This window comes from Pempheris klunzingeri, chromosome 15 (genome assembly GCF_042242105.1).
Source record: "Pempheris klunzingeri isolate RE-2024b chromosome 15, fPemKlu1.hap1, whole genome shotgun sequence".
Classification (NCBI taxonomy): domain Eukaryota; kingdom Metazoa; phylum Chordata; class Actinopteri; order Acropomatiformes; family Pempheridae; genus Pempheris; species Pempheris klunzingeri.
Genome location: NC_092026.1, coordinates 1,437,180 through 1,454,703, shown reverse-complemented (window position 1 = coordinate 1,454,703; position 17,524 = coordinate 1,437,180). Strand labels below are relative to the sequence as shown.

The 17,524-nt window shown below is 47.3% G+C and overlaps 2 protein-coding genes across 2 annotated transcripts; one reads left to right on the top strand and one right to left on the bottom strand.

The window, feature by feature from the left end:
- On the bottom strand, positions 1–8,571 carry LOC139214041 (complement C1q and tumor necrosis factor-related protein 9-like). The gene is made up of 6 exons (XM_070844779.1): positions 8,564–8,571; positions 5,310–5,547; positions 4,017–4,419; positions 2,790–2,870; positions 1,598–1,678; positions 1–923 (listed from the first exon to the last, which is right to left on the bottom strand). The coding sequence occupies exons 1-6, from the start codon at positions 8,569–8,571 to the stop codon at positions 1–3; spliced, it is 1,734 nt and encodes a 577-aa protein (XP_070700880.1).
- Positions 8,572–9,806: 1,235 nt separating this feature from the next.
- On the top strand, positions 9,807–16,974 carry proca (protein C (inactivator of coagulation factors Va and VIIIa), a). Its single transcript, XM_070845370.1, has 9 exons — positions 9,807–9,843; positions 9,979–10,059; positions 11,105–11,262; positions 12,242–12,266; positions 12,941–13,051; positions 13,703–13,843; positions 14,910–15,028; positions 15,225–15,342; positions 16,281–16,974. Exons 2-9 carry the CDS (start codon positions 9,993–9,995, stop codon positions 16,865–16,867), a joined length of 1,326 nt encoding a protein of 441 aa, XP_070701471.1. The 5' UTR covers positions 9,807–9,843; positions 9,979–9,992; the 3' UTR covers positions 16,868–16,974.
- The last annotated feature ends 550 nt before the right edge of the window (positions 16,975–17,524 follow it).

Below are 17,524 nucleotides of genomic sequence, written 5' to 3'. Positions count from 1 at the left end.
CTACTGTGGCGGGGGGGTGGTGGAGTCGTCTTGAGGGCCATTCCAGCCGAACCCTTGCGTACGCACGGACCAGGTCAGGTGATGTCGGCCCACAGGCATGTCGCAGGAGTCGGGGTACAGCAGATACCCGGAGAACGAGCTGCTGCTCTCCCCGTTGCTGATCATGCCGTTGGTGTTGTCGTTCTTCACCTGCAGCCACACCTGATCCCCCATGTACAGGTGGAGGGCAACAGTCTGGCTGGTGGTGGACCGGTCGGTAATTTCTGTTGTTTTCACCATAGGGTAGAAGTTGTGGAACAGGCCGACTTTAAGGGCCTTTAGGCCGACTGACAGGTGGTAGGAGAAGACGTAGGTGCCGTTGACGGGGGCCATGTACATGCCCATAAGTGGGTTGTAATGCCCGTTCTGGTTGGTAAGGACAATTGGGAAAGGAACAGGAAAGTTAGGCCTAGGAAACGACTGGTTGGCAAGTGCGGTAAATGCCGATGTGATGGCCGGGGAGCAGGGCCCGGGCGCCCCTATGATACCCATACTGCCCTTGCTGCCTTTTAGCCCCATGGGGCCTTGTACACCCTTGACACCAGCGTTGCCTTTGTCCCCTTTAGCCCCGTCGTTTCCTGGCCTCCCATCAGTGCCATTTACTCCATCAATGCAGTCGCACACCCCCTGCTCACCTTGATCTCCCTTCTGGCCGTCAATCCCGGAGGCACCAGGTCTACCCATGTCACCTTTATCGCCACTTAAACCTTTGACTCCCTTAGCTCCAGTGACCCCAGGCATGCCTCTGCCTCCAGCTGGTCCAGGGGGACCTTGTACGCCCGGTGGACCCTGGACACTTTCGCAGGAGGCGGGGCATGAGCCCGTCTCTCCCTGTGGGCCCTGTGTTCCCGGGGGACCCTCCAGTCCTCGGTCCCCTTTTTCTCCTGGAGACACACAAACAGACACATGAAGAATATCAAGTATGGAAACCTTTAACCTCTGTTTTCCTTCACTGAGCCCACGTGCAGGAGTGACTGCGTGGAGGATTGAGGAGGCTGCAGCCCAGGAGACTCACCGTGAGCAGTTCCTAGTGATCGTAGGAATTATGAGCAAAGTGTGATAGATGTATTAAGTCTGCGGAGGTCTGAGTGGATGGACGGGACAGCAAAACAAAACAGGAGGTTCCCACTGGCTTCCTGTTTCAGGCCACCTGTCTGTTAGTTTCTTTTAACCAAGAAGTCAATCTCATTGTAGTGACGGTGCGATGGGTATCAGTGATGTGTTATGGATTTGTTCTGGTGTTCACGGCGTCATGGATCATGGATCACTAATAGCCCTTTTACAAAGAGTGATCTTTTAAAATGAGTGATCTCTCTTTTTTTTTTTTTTCCTTTGCAAGTGTTTCAAGTTTATTTCTATGTTTATATAACTAACTTTGTGGAATCTCTTCGGATGAATCATTGGATGGTACAGTGATACTGTTGCAGGGGTGGGGCTCTGTTGGAACGGGGGGGCTTATTGTATTCATTTGATCCATTTGTAAACAGTGTATTTTGTGTATTTTAAAATACTAATAAAAAGACTGAACAACAACAAAAAAAGAGTGATCTCGGCAGACCTTTGAAGCCTCGTCCACCCTTCATCCCGGAGACACCGACGCTGCCGGACTGCCCTTTCTCCCCCATGTCTCCCTTCTGACCTGCAACAGCAGACGAAAACAGAGATTATCTCCTAGACAGTAAAAAGCAGGTTACCTGCACACGTTGAGTGAAAAGGAATCATCCCAAAGTCATTGGTCTGTTTTTGAAGATGGATGCATTGGCAGCAGGAATTAAAGACAAAACCAGCGCCTGTTGGTGTCTGAAGACTGATTTTAAGCTGTAGTCTCTGAGGAGGTTGATGTTTAGAATAACTGTAGATGCAAAACAAAAGGCATTCAGGAAATATTGATTATTAACATGCACAGCAGACATTTGGATGTTCTACAGCCATCACATAAATACTGCTGTTCTCCTTTATTTCTCTTTCTCTGGTGGTAGTAACTTTAATACTTTAATCCCCTCCTTCCCCCCACAGTTCTGAACCTGGACAGCGACACTGAGATCAGTGGACTGAAATCAGTAGACGGCAGACATTTTCACCAGGACTGTTTAATTGTTCTGACTTGTAGAGAAATGCTATAATCTGCTGCTTTTAATCAGCATGTGTTTTTTCTAACTAATCTAGTGTCAGGTACTATCTTTAAAATCTTTTCACTGCTTTAGCTTGCTGTCCGACGGGGAACTGAAGCGGTTATATTCATAGGCGCCAGACTCCATTGACAAAAACATCCATTTTAACCTGCAGAACACAGGAGTTGCAGGTCTGCTGCTGCCTTGGTTGGATAGTTTGTCTGTGTTATTGTGTGACTTTGATGTTTTAAATCATTAGTTCAGGTCCCAACTAACATGTTAAAACACCAGAGTCACCGCAACCAGACCAGCAACAACTCCTGTGTTCTGCAAGTTCAAATTACTGTGTTTTTTCAACAGAGTCTGGTGGCTTTGCAGAGAACGATATAACAGCTTCAGTTTCCCTTCAGAAACGGCTCTCTAAAGCTGGGAGAATACTCTAAATATGGTGTACACTTAAACTGATGTCGATTATTATTATTATTTTTTTAAGGTGACTAAAATCTGTTTTCCTGCTGCCCCCCACCCTCAGCAGTACAGCGCTCAGCATCTGTGCTGGGACTCTCTCCTGCTTCGATGAGTCCGGGCTGGCCAGGATGTGTTCCTGGGACAGACGACGGCTCCTGATGCGTAACTCACCCTTCATCCCCGGAGAGCCTGTGAATCCTCGACGACCGGGGAAGCCCGTCATTCCTCTCCTCCCAGGACTCCCAGGTATACCTGATCAAACATTACAGGAGCAGAAGAAACAGCATCAGCTTTAGTATTGTCGTCTTTAAAGTCTTAAAGGGGAATCGCACCAGAAAGCCTCACAGTGCTGGCGTCTTGTTTCACTGCTGATTTAACACTTTCTTCAGTGATGACCGATGGTTCCTACTTAAATGAAGTTGTCACCAAACATTAGCACTGTTGGAGAAGCTCGTTACAAAACCTTTCAATGTTATCATCTAATTAATGGACTGCATTTCTATTTTCATGCATATTTCTCAGCAGGTTCTTTTTTAAGTCCAAATAATCTAAAAATGTGATTGTTCCAGGTTCTCTCAGGATTGTTCTAGCTTCTTTTCTTGGCCTCACATGTTCATGTTTCTGTTCTTGGACCATTTGTCAGACAAACCAAGATATCTGATCTCTAGGATGCTGTGATGGACGTTAGAGACTAAATGATTAATGGGTTAATTGAGAAAATAATTGGCCGGTTATCAGTAAATGAGCGTTAGATGCAGCTTTCCTTCAGTCTTTATGCTCTTAGTGTTCAGTCTATGAGCGACAAAGCTACAAAACACCCAGTGTGGCAGCTACGCCGACGCCAAGTCGCCGCTCAGGTGCTCGTTGGCGTGGCTGCTGCTTGTGTACCTATTCATTTACAGTCGGTACGTTTCGTGTATGTACTCTCACAAAAGGCTACCAACCTCCGCCCAGCTGCATTTCTCCTTAGTGTCGGTAAATAAAAGGGTCAAACAGCACAGAGAAACACAGTGAAACACAAAGGTGTGATGGAGTGACGCTTCGCGGCTTCAACAAAGCACTGAAAAACAGATTTAGTCAGTTTGCAGCTTCCTGTGAACATGAGCAACACTTTGTCCCTCGTAGTTTGAGCTCCTGTGTGACTGATGCTGCCTGTGGCCGTGGGTGATTCAGCATGAAAGAAATCAAGTACAGCTGCCTTGAAACGAGTAACCAGCTTTAGAAGATGATCTGTGCTGAGAACACGTGACATTAAGTCTTTCCACTAAAAGGTATTGCTTTCTTCAAATGCAATCAAGAATGATTCCTACAACACAAGCTGCTACCTGGCAGTGATCACAGTAGACACTTAATATCTCGTTGCAGGAGGAGTCTGCTTGTTTAAAGTGATCTACGCACCTGCTGGGCCCTGGTCTCCTCTGTCTCCTTTAGGCCCCGCGGTGCCCTTGCAGCCTAAACAGCGGCAGAAAGGGGGAAGCTCGTCGAAGGGCAGCGGTTGCGGACTGTTCATCAGCATGTCGCAGATGTTCATGTCAGGTGGTAAGGGAATGTCCAGGTTGCTCCCGAGCATCCTGGAGCTGTTTCCGGGGTCGAAGGACGGCCATGTGGGGGGCGCGTGGAAGTTTCGGCTGACCGGAGCCCACGGGGTCCTTTCCGCCGTGTCGGTAGAGTCGTCCTCATCTGTGCCGGGCAGGTGGACGGTGAGGGGGTCCTCTCCGCTGTACTCCACTGTGGTGTTTGGCACCAGCATGGCTGAGCAGATGGAGGAGAGGACGAGGAGTCCCAGCAGCCTCTGCAACATCTGTGGGAAGAGGAGCATGATGGGAGAGCAGAGGACAGAGGTCAGAAAGAAAACCTCCACAGCCTCTCCGACTCGTTCCGGCACAACAAACAGATCTGGATTAGAATTTGGGGTATAAACACAAAGTCATGGATGAATCACATGTAGAAACTGTGAGGTAGACGGAGCGGCTCCTGTGTGACTGGACTGGACCTGCAGCTGTTACAGGCTGTTTCCACAGAGAGGAGGCTCATCACTGCAGGAACACAAAGGCCTTCAGCTGCTCCTTAAATCTGCATGCTGATATTTCCCCAAGCAAATATGTCTTTTTGTCTGATCCTCTTTTGTCTTTTTTGTTTATCGTACACTTCTGGAAATTCAGAAACACGAGTTATTTGGTTTTCGGCCATCTTTCGGTTTAAGCGGCTCTGTGATGATGTGAATACACCTTTAGACGCGGGTGTGACGTGACTCAGTGTAACTATGGATAAATAGTCTAAACTGCCGTCGCATCTTGGTACAGATGTGAATTTGCCTGAAGTCGTAAACTTCTCTGAGTAACAGCGGACACTCGGCCGCCCAGGCTCCAAACTCTGAGCGTCGAAACCTTCAGCCTGAAGGGAAACTGAGCCCAGTGAGGGGACCAAGCACATCATCCACTAACTGTCCAGATGTTGATGAGCTGAAATACATCTAAAGAGCTGTGGACGGACAAGATCTAGTGGAAAAGAAGACTTTTGTGTCTGAATTTCATATTTTTCAAAACGATTCGTTGGATTAGTTTTCTGCTCTTTTTACTAATTAGTATTTTGTGGAAAGCACACAAACAACCAGTCAAACCTGGATTAAAAAAAAAAAACAAGTTCCAGCCCACATGATCAGCTCCCAGACCCCGAAAGTCAAATCCTCACCGCTCCGTCCGAGTCACGCAGCATCGCCTGGAGAAGGATTTGTGTGGAGATGAGCAGCGTCGAGGAGGCTTTGATCCATTTATAGGCCTCGCCCAAAACTCCTTCCAGGCTCGGCCTCACCTGCCGGGGCTCACAGACAAAGGCTGAGGACCGGGGGGCGAGGAGGGGGAGGGACGGCAGGCCTGTCGTCTTTGTCCCGCTGAAGGAGAACTGGGCCTTGTGTCTGCGACGTGACCTCCTTCAACGTGAAACAGCAAAATCATATTGAGCGCAGAAAGAGGAGACGCCTCTCTGATTATCTCTCCATCGCTCTCCACCCTGCTTTTCTCTCCTCATCCTGTCACAAAACAAGATTCTCTGTTTAATCTCCCCTTTCACCGCTCTGCTCTGCTTTCGCCTGTTTGGCCAGAACAGATTTGTGAGCAGCTGAATAACATATTTATTACTAAGAAACATCAGCGACCTGCCTCCTCAGGGACACTGTTCCATATGATGTGAAGTTGGAATAATAGAAAACAAAATATTTCAGATTTCAGTGGATAAAAATGACTGTTGAGCACAAGAAGCTGCTCAACAGTCGTCACAATGTAATAATCCTACTAATAATTAATATAATGATGATAAATGAATGATAATAAAATAAATTGGATCCATGTGAGACATAAACTGTCAAACTAGTATAAAATGATCCTGATCCAGCTGATCTATGTTTCATCATCACCTAAATATCTCCTGTGATCCTGTGGACAGTGTTATCACTCATCAGGAGCATTTGAGGACTGTCCTCCCTCTCTTCACCTCCATCTCTCCATCTCCCTTTCCCTCTTACTCCTTTCTTCTCTGCTTCTGTCTTTTCTTTTGTCACTTTGGGTGTCGATGTGCGATAAGAAGCTCAGACTGTAAACAGATCTCCTTCAGAGGACTCTCTGCTGCGACCGACGGCCGCCGAGAAACTAACAAGACGAGACAAAGCGGTTAATCGGCTCCAGTCCGGTTCAGGAATTCACTACGAAGTAGTCCCAGGAAGCAACGCCCCTCACGAACACACAGTCGGTCCATGTCTGATTTTCTTCATTTAGTATGTTTGAAAGTGTCGTGTGAGGAGAGCAGGAACATGACCTGATGAGCTGATGGACAGGAAGTGATTCATGTTAAAGTCTGATGGTTCATTTTCTGTTTCTGTCAAACTCAACTCACATTCTTTCAGTTGTGGACAAAACAACAATCTGAGGACCAAAGTTAGATCATTAGATCAATCATGAGTATCTGTGGGCCTGAAATGAGGTCAGATTCTGTAGTTTTAAGGTTCATCCAGTCATTCTCTTGTCTTATTGACAATAAATCAGTCTGGATCAGGACGCAGGTTTAGTTTTTGCACTTCAGGCTGTAAAATTGATCATCAACATGAATTATCGGCGCCTTCAACCAGGAACCTCGACGGTGTTGGCGGAAAGACAAAAACACCAATCCCACCTTTAAAACAGTTCATGGGAAGTGGAGGGAACAAGCAGGACTCTGGTCCGAACACAAAGCAGCAGGCAGCGGGCCAGTTCTCGTCCTCGCTGTGAGTTACCCCGTTGCCCCGTGGAACCAGACACGGCTCCTTTATGTCCCTGGGGCCGTCTTTTATTCTGAAAAATCAAAACAGTTGAGGACACAAAGGTAAACTGAGCCGAGGGAACGAGAAACAAGACAAAGAGATGAATAGTTAACCTTAATAAGTGTCCTGGTTTCCACAGCCGGCGGCGCTCAGCAACACTCCCGAGGCCAGCGCGGGTTTCACACCTGTACCTGGAAACAAGGCCGCATTCCTGCACTGTGTGCTGAGGGGCGTCGACGGGCGACCTGAGGTCAGCGTCACCGTCAGCTCTGCTTTCAGGAGGTCACGTTTTTAGAGCGTCATGTGACCACGGTGACGCATACACAGGAGGAGGTCATCCTCAGTCCACCTGCTGCACACACATATATATGAGTATATATACAGTATATATATATATACTGAAAGGGAGACGCAGGTAAAAACAGGTGGTTCCAGGCGGGTCAGAGGTTGATTCAGTCTGAACACAAGAACAAGAACAAAACAAAGAGGTGTAACACTTTAATCTGTGGACTAAATATTAAGATTAAAAAGATGATTAACAAATAATAATTAATAATTAATCTATACACCGTGCAGTCTGGGTAATGGACACTTACTAATTAGTGAAATCTGTCTGTTCGCCAAACTAAATTATTGCGCCGGCTGGAGTAACCATAGCAACGGGGACGCAGCCCTCACCAAGGCAACGATTCAGTGGATTTTTATTGTCAATTTTCCAAACAGGAGAATCTAAATCAGAAAATCTTAACAAACACATAAATATATATGAGTAAAAAATAAAATAAGAATCAACCTATAAACAACAGGGGCAGTCGGGATGAGTCTTTGAGCAAAACAGCTAGCTTAGCTTAGGTTAGCTTTTGTCCGCCATCTTGGAAAAATTCAGCAAAAGTGATCGTCTCACGGACGGACGGACGTTATCCAATCGCCTTGTTGCTGCCAGAATTTAAGACTGTCCAATGAGCTCTGAGCCTCCATCAGGAGATAAAGTCACATCTCTCCAGGTGTCTCAAACAGTCACAGAGTCCTTGTTCTGAAACCTGTGAGCTCTTGAATCCAGGTGAGTTCAGTAAAAACCATCCTCCACCTGACGGATAACATCACTCAGGTAACTCGTCTCCAAACTCACCATCCTGTCTGCTGAAACATGAATTCATCTCATTGTGGGGACATAAATGTGGCCCACAGCTGGTCCAACCCGTTCAGTTTTAGGCCTCAGACTTGGATTTATTGAGGGTGAAGTTGTGGGTTCTGGTTCTGGATATGAATTGTTATAATGTAAGTCAATGCAGCGTCCTCCTAATTCACAAAAACAAGTTTTTTTTGTGCTTGTTGGGAAGTTTTGTCCTCTTTTCATCTGTTTATCTTTGTAATCTCACTGATGTGCTCAAGTTATTTGATGCCCAGGCCTTTATACTGTGTGTGTGTGTGTGTGTGTGTGTGTGTGTGTGTGTTATGTAATTCTAAATGAAAATCAAGACGTATCAAAGTCCCAGACGCCTCTTCATGTCTTCATTGTCAGCTTTTTCTCCTCTGCTTTTGGAACAGAGGTGTCAGCTTGCTGTTCTTCCTGCTCTGGGAGACTAAAGTGGATTCAGCCAACCACCTTTCATATTTTTGCTTTGGGAATTTCATCACTTCCTGTTCGTGAGACCTCGCCATGGCGTTCTTAGCGGTCTGTGCGCCGCAGCGAAGCTAGTTTTTGATAGCTAAATCAGCACCAGACAGGACACAACCCTTCATATTGGATTTTAGTGCTTTGTCCGGTTTTCCATAAACATTTTATGGAAAATTCCTGATTATTTCTTTGAGTAGCTCAACTGTGATGTGACACGGTGACTCTGAATGGGTCTGCATGCTGGATTTTGGTGCTTTACTGCGTCACTGCGTCACGTCACAACAAAGCTACTGAAATAAAACACACATTTACCATGAAAATATTAAGGGAGACACGTTCTGCTCACTCATCAGGTTCATCTTTGCACCTTTTCAGCCTTTTTCTGAACGCTCCGGTTTAGCATTTTAGCGCCAAGCACGGTTTGAGTGCTTTGCTCTACCTGCAGCATCTTATTACCAGACAGACAAACAGCAAAGAGAATCAGCTCAGTTTTCAAAATTAAAGCCCCCGTGCAGACAAAAATTTACAAAATCTGAGCAAGTAAATTAATTAACCGGGCAAAAACGCTCCAGAGCAAAACCAGACCAGAGCCGGGACGGGACACAGACGTGCTCAGGGGGTTTTCAGGGTTACTCTGGTTTGCGTCCTTGAAAAGACACGGATAAGTTTTGAGGCGTCCATGAAAAAGTGTGTGAACCCTGAATGAGTCCAAACACACTGATCACATCAGCATGTAGGCGAAGACAGAGATGTGTTCAAACTGTTCTTGGACGGACGTCTCAGCAGCACTTTGGAGGAACTGGGTGAGAACATGGAGGACTTTTGGAAACTGGGCTCAGATGTGTTGCACAGGTGAGTGGGTGGAGGTTAAAGGGGAGGTGTGTGTGTGTGTGTGTGTGTGTGTGTGTGTGTGTGTGTGTGTTTGGCTGCAGACTGTGGACTCTCAGTAAACACGCCCAGTTAGTCATTAACGCAGCAGGAACGGAGCGAACCATCGTCTGTCCGAGGCTTCCTCTCTCCACACGTAAGTACAAAACCTCTCCTCTGTCTCTCAAACCCGCTCGTTCTTCCGCCGCTCCGGGTCGTGGCGGCGGCTTCAGGGCGGCGGGCCTGCTGCCCCTGTTGTTCGTTCTGTGGGGTCAAAGGTCACAGAGTTGCAAACATGGGTGTCTGTGTGTTCTGAGGCCTCTCGTGATTTGATCAATACTGTACAAGTGTTTCGCCGAAGCCGCTGAGAGCTTATTCTCGACATTTAAAGAGTCGTCCTGTCTCGTCCGCAGCTCCTCCAGTTCACCCGCTCATCCTGCTGTCATTCGGTAAGTTCGCTCCCTCGCCGTCATTTCGATGTGGATCATGAATATTGATGTTTGTGCGTGTTCCTGCTGGACGGGAGACGGTGGGTAAACAGAGCGGCTGATTGGCTCGTGTCCGTCTCCTCTCATTGGCTGCAGGTCTGGCTGAGGTCATGTCCCGCCTCGTCCTCTGCGTCTCCGTCGTGGCTCTGTGGTCGGCGTCGGTGCTCAGTCTGTCAGGTGGGTGTGAACATCACAGGTGTCAAAGACAGGAGACGTGAGATCGGAGGATCGCTGCCTGTCAAGTCTGGTCAAGTCGATGCAAAGACACAAGTAGACGCCATGTTGTGCCAGAAGTGACTTCAGCTTTTGGTCTGATTGAACTTTAAAGTCACAGTCCACCATGAAACTAACAGAGCAGCGCAAATTTGAAAATATCCAACTGAAAATACCCCCCCCCCTCCCCCACATCCCTCCTCCAGAGCCCCTCCCCCACAAAACACAACCGCTGCCTGACAGCCTGTCTTAGTTTTTCAGTTTGACAAATAAACAGCTCTGTTAAACATCCCAAAGATGTGAACAGCTAGCATTAGTTAGCTTTACGCTGCTACACGACAGGCTGTTGCTGAGCAGCAGCTCAGTGGGCGTCTGAGTCTGTCGCTGAGCAGCAGCTCAGACGTCTGAGTCTGTCGCTGAGACGCCATTTTAAGTTTGGCCGCGTTTTCTCTGCCAATCTTGTGCGACTAGCTCGTTAGCTTTAGCCTTGTGGAGGCGGGTATGTGGGTAGACAGGTAGGTTGTGTGGACGGGTTCCTTACGGTCCTGTGACGGCTACAGACAAACTATTTCATTTATTGATCGCTGTCGGGCTGTTAGAAGACTTTCTACCAATATAACCAAAAGTTCTTCTATAACTAAGTAGCAGGCCGTTAAAGAACAGATTCCCTTTATTTAAAGCAGAGAACATGAGGGTTTGGATAAAGAGCAGTGCCCACGGCGTCCTGACTGCCCCCCGGAGGACGGGGAAGAGAGGCGGGGCAGTTAGACGAAAATAATTTGTTTGGAATCAGACATTTGGAATTACAGAAACAGAAACACAGTGATGCTCTCACCGATGTTCTCTGTAACAGTGACTCAGGAGTGATCTACATGTTGTGTGTTTGTGCTGATGTTCGTTAACATGCTCTTGATGGTTACAACTCGAAGCCTCTAGAAACGAGGGTTTGAGACCTGGACTGGACTGTAGACAGAAATAAGGCCTCGGCTGTGACTCTCTGTTCCCTCAGTGTTCTCGGACCCTCCGGAGGCTCACATGCTGCTCCGCTCTCGCCGGGCGAACTCCTTCCTGGAGGAGCTGAAACCTGCTTCAATGGAGCGCGAATGTATGGAGGAAAAATGTGACTTTGAGGAAGCCAGAGAGATTTTCCAAACCAGGGAGGCCACAGTAAGATGTCTTCTTTTTGTTTTTAGAAGCTGCTCCTTAGAGTCCACTGTAGCTGAACACGGGGCGGCTTCGGTTCATTTTGTGATGTGAAACCTCGTTCAATAGAACTAAAAGCTGCACCAACAAAGAGTCCTGCTCTGAAACCTCAGACCCTCAGCGTCTCTCTTCACGACTCCTGGAAAGATGATAATAAATAAGAAGAAAGATACCAGATATACATTGACTGTAATTATTGATTGATTTTTCATTGATATTAAGCAAATTAACAGCAACTGAAGAGAGAAATCAGGCCAAACATCTGAAGGATGATCAGCAGCCCTTCAGTGATCCCAAACCTCCATCCTGGCGACCGATTACTGAACTCAAGCAGCCAATCACAGCTCACCTTCACATGAATCTGTGTTAAAGCTTCAGTAACCTGCAGTCAGAGACAATTAGGGCCAAAGTTTGTAAAAACAACAAGAAACCAGAGCCAGAGCGGGAGGGGGGGGGGGGTCCAAGATTAAAGTCGTAAATTTACAAAAGAAACTGACAAATTTACAAGAAAGGAAACTTTAATATTCTGAGATTTAAAAAGAAGTTAAAGACTAAAAATATATAAAAGTCTAAAAACCTCAGTTCTCCTCTGAGGCTACGAAATCATACGTTTGCAAGAGAAAAACTAATAATAACTAATAATCATTCTATCGGATTCTATCCCACAAACACCAGATTATCATAAGCAACATAAAAGTACCTCTTTAGTCTTCGAGAGTTAACCCTCCTCCAGCTTCACTGTGTGACCACAGCTTTGTGTTTGTTGCTACGTTCAGTTTCCTGCTGGTAAAAATAAGAAAATAAGATTTGTTGTAAGCAGGAGGTGACTAATGGAGACCAGATCCTGATGAAGAGCCTGGTCCTGATTCTCTGCTCGTCCTGCCACAGCGCAGTGATATTTCTCTGATTCTCATCACTGACTTTCTGTTCTGTGTGTTTCCAGCTGGAGTTCTGGACCGTGTACTCAGGTACGAAACCCTCTACCTGCTTCATGTGCAACTGTGAGGTCGGTTGCACCAGAAACTTTCACCTTTCTCTCCCAGCTATGATGTCGTTGGACCTGCTTCTTCTTCTGCTTTTATATCTCGGCATCGGCGGCCTCTCGCAGTCACCTGTGTGGACACATCAGACCTTTTCAGTCAGACCGGTAGCAGCCATGATCAGGTGTCCCTGCATGGATGTGTGATAAGAGCTGGATCCCAGACTGCTGCTCAGCCTCGCTTCCACTTTTTCCTCGAGGTTTTCCAATGAAAAATCCACTGCAGGCCAAAGTGTGTTTTCTCTTAAAGCCCATAAACGTCTTTCTCCTCAATGAATTGGCTCTTATTTTGTTGCTCGGCGCCGTAGGAATGAATCCTAAAGTCTGGAAATGAATTAGCATCTTGGTCTGGAGGTCAGAGGTCAGAGGGTTTTAGGTTATAATAAACGCCCCACCCTTTAATGTCGTGTCCTAAAAAGGAGGTTGAGATGTTGACGAGGTCCTTTTCTGTTTGCAGTCGTGCTGCTGCGGACCAACATGTAGATTCATCAGTTTCTCGGTTTGTTCAGGTCGTAGTGAGGTCATGTGACGTCGCTGAGGTCACGTGACGTCGCTGAGGTCACGTGACGTCTGGCTCGTTGACGTGCTGTTTGTGTGTTCCAGATGGGAACCAGTGCAAATCCAACATGTGTGTTCACGGCTCCTGTGTGGACATGTACCAGGACTACGCCTGCCGCTGTAACCATGGATACGAGGGCAAATACTGCAACCAGCGTGAGTCTGATCAGAAAACACTGACGTACGAGATTACCCATGATCCTCTTAACAGCCCCTGAGCCATTAAAGGGTCAGTTCACCTAAAAACAATCATTGCCTCTCTTACCTCTTGTGGTGTGAGAGTTCTTACCAACATAAAGAGAAATCCCTTCAATTTTTACTGCAAACTTTTCTATTGAAAGCGAAGTTTTGGGGAAACAAAACTGTCGGAACAGTTTCTATAGTTTGTCCTGTTCTGCAAAAACCATGTGAGCCACTTAAACCTTTAATAGTCTCTGGTTTGTCTGGAGACACAAACCTCATCAGACTCTTTTACCAATCAGGCAAGAAACCTCAGTGAAACCTTTTAAAGTAAAAGCGAGAAAGAGAAATCCTCTGAAATGCACTCGAGCGTCTTCTGGAGCGCCAACAATCACACCAGCAGATCTGCAACCAGTAACTATTTTCCTCAGAGATGAATCTGCTGGTTATTGATTATAAACTGTCAGGAGACGGTAAAAAAAGAAGAAATTAGCAAATCGTCCCAAAGGAGAGGCTGAAATTAGGGAAATGATCTAAACATGTCAAACCAAAGCAGTCCCAGATGAATCCTCCCGACATGGTGACATGTGAACGTGTACATGTGTAAAAGTCGTGTGTTTGGTCCAGTTCAAACAGCCACTAACTGCTCTGTGGACAACGGCGGCTGTGGCCACGACTGCACGGAGAGCGAGGACGGCCAGAGGAGGACCTGCAGCTGCATCAGCGAGTACAAACTGGCCGACGACTCCAAGAAATGTGTCCCGAAAGGTGAGAAGTACATGAAACACGTTTATTTCGGTAGGTGAGGTGCTGCACGGAGAGATTTCTGTTCTTTAGCCTCTAAATCTAAACAAAAACGACTTCATTTGAGCTCTTAAGTTTCTGATTTTGACTAACAGCCGTGTTTTTGGTGGTGAGCACAGACTGTATGTGATGCTGAAGAGCCTCAAAGCTGCATCCTCTCTAGTGTCCAGCAGGGGGCGACTCCACTGGCTCCAAACAGAAGTCTGATTGGATGGAAGTCAACGAGGAAATGAGGAGACTTCTCTCCTGATTCATCAGCTCAGTGAACAGTTTCTGCTCTCAGTCTCTAGTTTACAGTCTTCTTCAGCACAGCAGGACGTTCATGTAGTCAGTGATGGTCCATTTAGAGGAAGATACACCAGGAAGGGGGGGGCGGAGCTACGATGTGATTGACAGGTCGCTGTCAGTCAGGATAGATAGATTTCATCAGTTCTGTTGAACTAAAAGATGCTCAAAGCAGTCGGCCCTTCAGTTTTTACTGGTACCAACATTTTGTTTCACGCCAGTTTCAGACCTTCCTAACCAAGCTAGCAAGCTCCACCCTCTCGCTTCTGGCTCCAAAAAACAAAGATGGCTGCAGCCAAAATGCCAAACTGGAGGCTTCAAAACAGCAGCCCACAAACCGACGGGCCGCGTCCACCTCTCATGTACAGTCTGAGGGTTAATAAAAGACTCCAGTCCTTCACTAAATATCAGATTATCACATTATTATTCCTGCTGTTCCAGCTGATATCAGTTTTTTGTGGATCAGCCTGATGCAGCGCGCTCTCCCGTTAACTTCATGTTAGATCAACACTTTGAGAGCAATTAACAGACAAGAAAAATAAGTGGTTAGGTGAAAGCAGCGGAAGGCACCTTTTATAAAAGCATGTTTTAGTCATGTTTGGCCTTTGGCTCGTCCTGCTGCTGCTCATGTTCGGGGGAATCTCCAGAGAACGCCGGGGCGATCGGCAGCCGCCACCCCCACGTGGTGGCTTTGTCATCAGCAGTGTTGTGGACCTGAAGCTGTTTGTCTCTGCTGTCACTGCAGGTCTGTCGTCCTGCGGTCAGCTGCTGATCGGCAGGTCGTCGTACACCACACAGATGGACGGCCTGCTGCCCTGGATGATGGGAGGGGAGGTGGGAAAGAAGGGGGAGAGTCCCTGGCAGGTAACCGAATTCTACCGTCGCTGCTCCTCTTTAAACGCCGGTCGGAGGATCAGAAACACCGTCAGTTAGTTTAAGATCCTGACGGCTCGTGTGACAGCAAACACACCGAAAGATAAAAACCTTATTTCTGAAAGTTAGAGATTTAAGTTGAACAGTTCAGATTTAAATGGAGTCGACAGGATGTTTTTGCGTCCAGGTGCTGTTACTGAACGCCAGGGGGAGTTTTCACTGCGGAGGCGTCCTCATTGATCAGAGCTGGGTCCTGACCGCCGCTCACTGCCTCGACAACAACCTGAGGTTCGCCGTGCGACTCGGTGAGTAACTCATTATCTGAACCAAACCAGGACCTTCTCCTAAACCTAACCAAGTAAGTCATTCAGCCACCAAACCCACCAATAGTTTATCATATTAATCAGAATTCTAGTTCATTACGGGGTTTGGTTTCTACATTCAGCAGAAAAGTTGCAGGTTCAAACTTGTGTCTTATTTCAGGGTGGAAGTTTAGTTTTGTTGTTTTGAATATTTTTAAAACCATGAAATTCATAAGAACTGAAAATCCATTCACACACTCTTTAAAACTCTCCGTCAGATTTAATTATCAGACTTTTCTGACATACGCTTAGTTTGAGTGGAGGTCAGCAGGTGACGGATCAGAGTCTAAATCTGACATCACACGTTCTAAAATCAAGATTCTTTATCTGTCACATACACAGTTATACACAGTGTAATGTGCAGTGAAATGTTCTTAAATAGAAATAAATATAAAAAACAAAATAAAAACAGTACAGGTAGAAATCATTATTCACCACATCCATCGTCTCGTCTCGTCTCGTCTGACACATCAGATGCTCAGGGTCAGAGGTCGGTCAGCGGCCTCAGCTTCGTCTGAACGGTGACGACAGAGAAAAGCCAGTGTGATGACAGCCGTGTGTCTCATGGAGCATCTTCACCGTTATTCATCATCCCGTCAAATCGAGCTGAAAGACGCCAGACGACAAACTCTTGTTTGCTCCGTCACAGGCTCACCCACCCCCCAACATTTCAGACTGGGCGGTCTGCAGGTTTTAGAAACGCTGGTTTAGACTTTCACTGAACTGTGAAGAAACAAAGGTCCGACAGATGTGACGGAGCCCAGGACTGATCGATTGACGATTATTAATAGTTACTGAAGCTGAAGCTGAAGATGAGCTTATCGTTCCGGCTGTTTTAATAATTAAATGTTGGGTCCTCACCCTGTGATCCGTCTCTGCAGGTGACTACGAGCGCATCAGAGACGAAGGCACCGAGATGATCGTGAAAGTCCAGATGACCTTCAAGCACCCCAACTACAACAGCATGACGGTGGACAACGACATCGCCCTGCTGCGCCTGGAGACCCCCGCCCGCTTCTCCAACTACATCCTCCCCGTTTGCCTGCCGGGACGAGAGCTGGCCGAGCGGGTGCTCCACTCCAACGGCACCCTGACCGTGGTGACCGGCTGGGGCAAAGAGGACATGGACAGCACCCGCTACAGCTCGGCGCTCAACGTCATCAAAGTGCCGCTGGTGGACCGCGAGATCTGCTCCCGCCAGATGTCCCACAACATCTCCGACAACGTCCTCTGCGCCGGGATCCTCGGACAGAGGATGGACGCCTGCGAGGGGGACAGCGGCGGACCCATGGTCACCCTGTACAAAGGCACCTGGTTCCTGATTGGCCTGGTGTCCTGGGGCGAGGGCTGCGGCCGCGAGGACAAGCTGGGCATCTACACCAAGGTGTCCAACTACAACCAGTGGATCGACAGAGTGCGCCAAGAGTGGGACAGTCGTCATCATCCACAGAACCCCCCCGGTGTCTGAACCACGTCAGCCCACAGCAGCTGGTCCAGTCTGGTCTGTAGACCACTAAAAGACGTCCGTACAGCAGAGATGTAACACGCTTCAGAAATAAACCGATTCTGTCTCAAGACGCTTCGGCTCCTTTTTCAACACAAGTAAGTCGTTCTTTTTACCAGACCTGCCAACACTTGGGTTCCTCTGAGTGGCTGACATTCCCCAAGTGGCCAGAGGGTCTATGAAACACACACACACACACCTGCAGGCTGGCCAGGTGAGCTATCTGCTGCTCACCAGGTCACCTGTAGGGTTGTTTTTTTATTTTTATATCTGACACTGCGGGAAAAATGACGTGAGCTAACTTATCAAATCCAAACGTGCAGCATTAGTTCACTTACAAACTCAACGAGATCAATGTTGTTCTGTTTCTGTTGTTGCATTATTTAAACTGTTCCATTAACACTCAAACCAGACAAATCCGGCGTTTCATTCGGTCGTCTGTCGATGGCTTCGTCTCTTTCACCCCTCCGGCTGAACACAAGCCACTATTTGTTTCTTAGTAGCGACGGATCGCCGCCTCACACCAGGTTACATCATCAAAATAAAAAACACATAACGTGATTAAAACTTTAAAACGTCCCGCCTGAGTCGTGTTCAGATAGGCGAAAGACAACAACTCCC

What these genes read in the sequence shown, in the direction of transcription:
- LOC139214041 (XM_070844779.1), bottom strand. An exon ending in AGGAGACCAGGGCCCAGCAG is followed by an intron (nt 2,871 to 4,016) that starts GTGCGTAGATCA and finishes ATGTTTGATCAG; the next exon opens with GTATACCTGGGAGTCCTGGG. An exon ending in AGGCTCTCCGGGGATGAAGG is followed by an intron (nt 1,679 to 2,789) that starts GTGAGTTACGCA and finishes CTGCTGTTGCAG; the next exon opens with GTCAGAAGGGAGACATGGGG.
- proca (XM_070845370.1), top strand. Translation starts at nt 9,993, where the DNA reads ATGTCCCGCCTCGTCCTCTGCGTCTCCGTCGTGGCTCTGTGGTCGGCG. An exon ending in TCCAAACCAGGGAGGCCACA is followed by an intron (nt 11,263 to 12,241) that starts GTAAGATGTCTT and finishes GTGTGTTTCCAG; the next exon opens with CTGGAGTTCTGGACCGTGTA. An exon ending in CAAGAAATGTGTCCCGAAAG is followed by an intron (nt 13,844 to 14,909) that starts GTGAGAAGTACA and finishes CTGTCACTGCAG; the next exon opens with GTCTGTCGTCCTGCGGTCAG.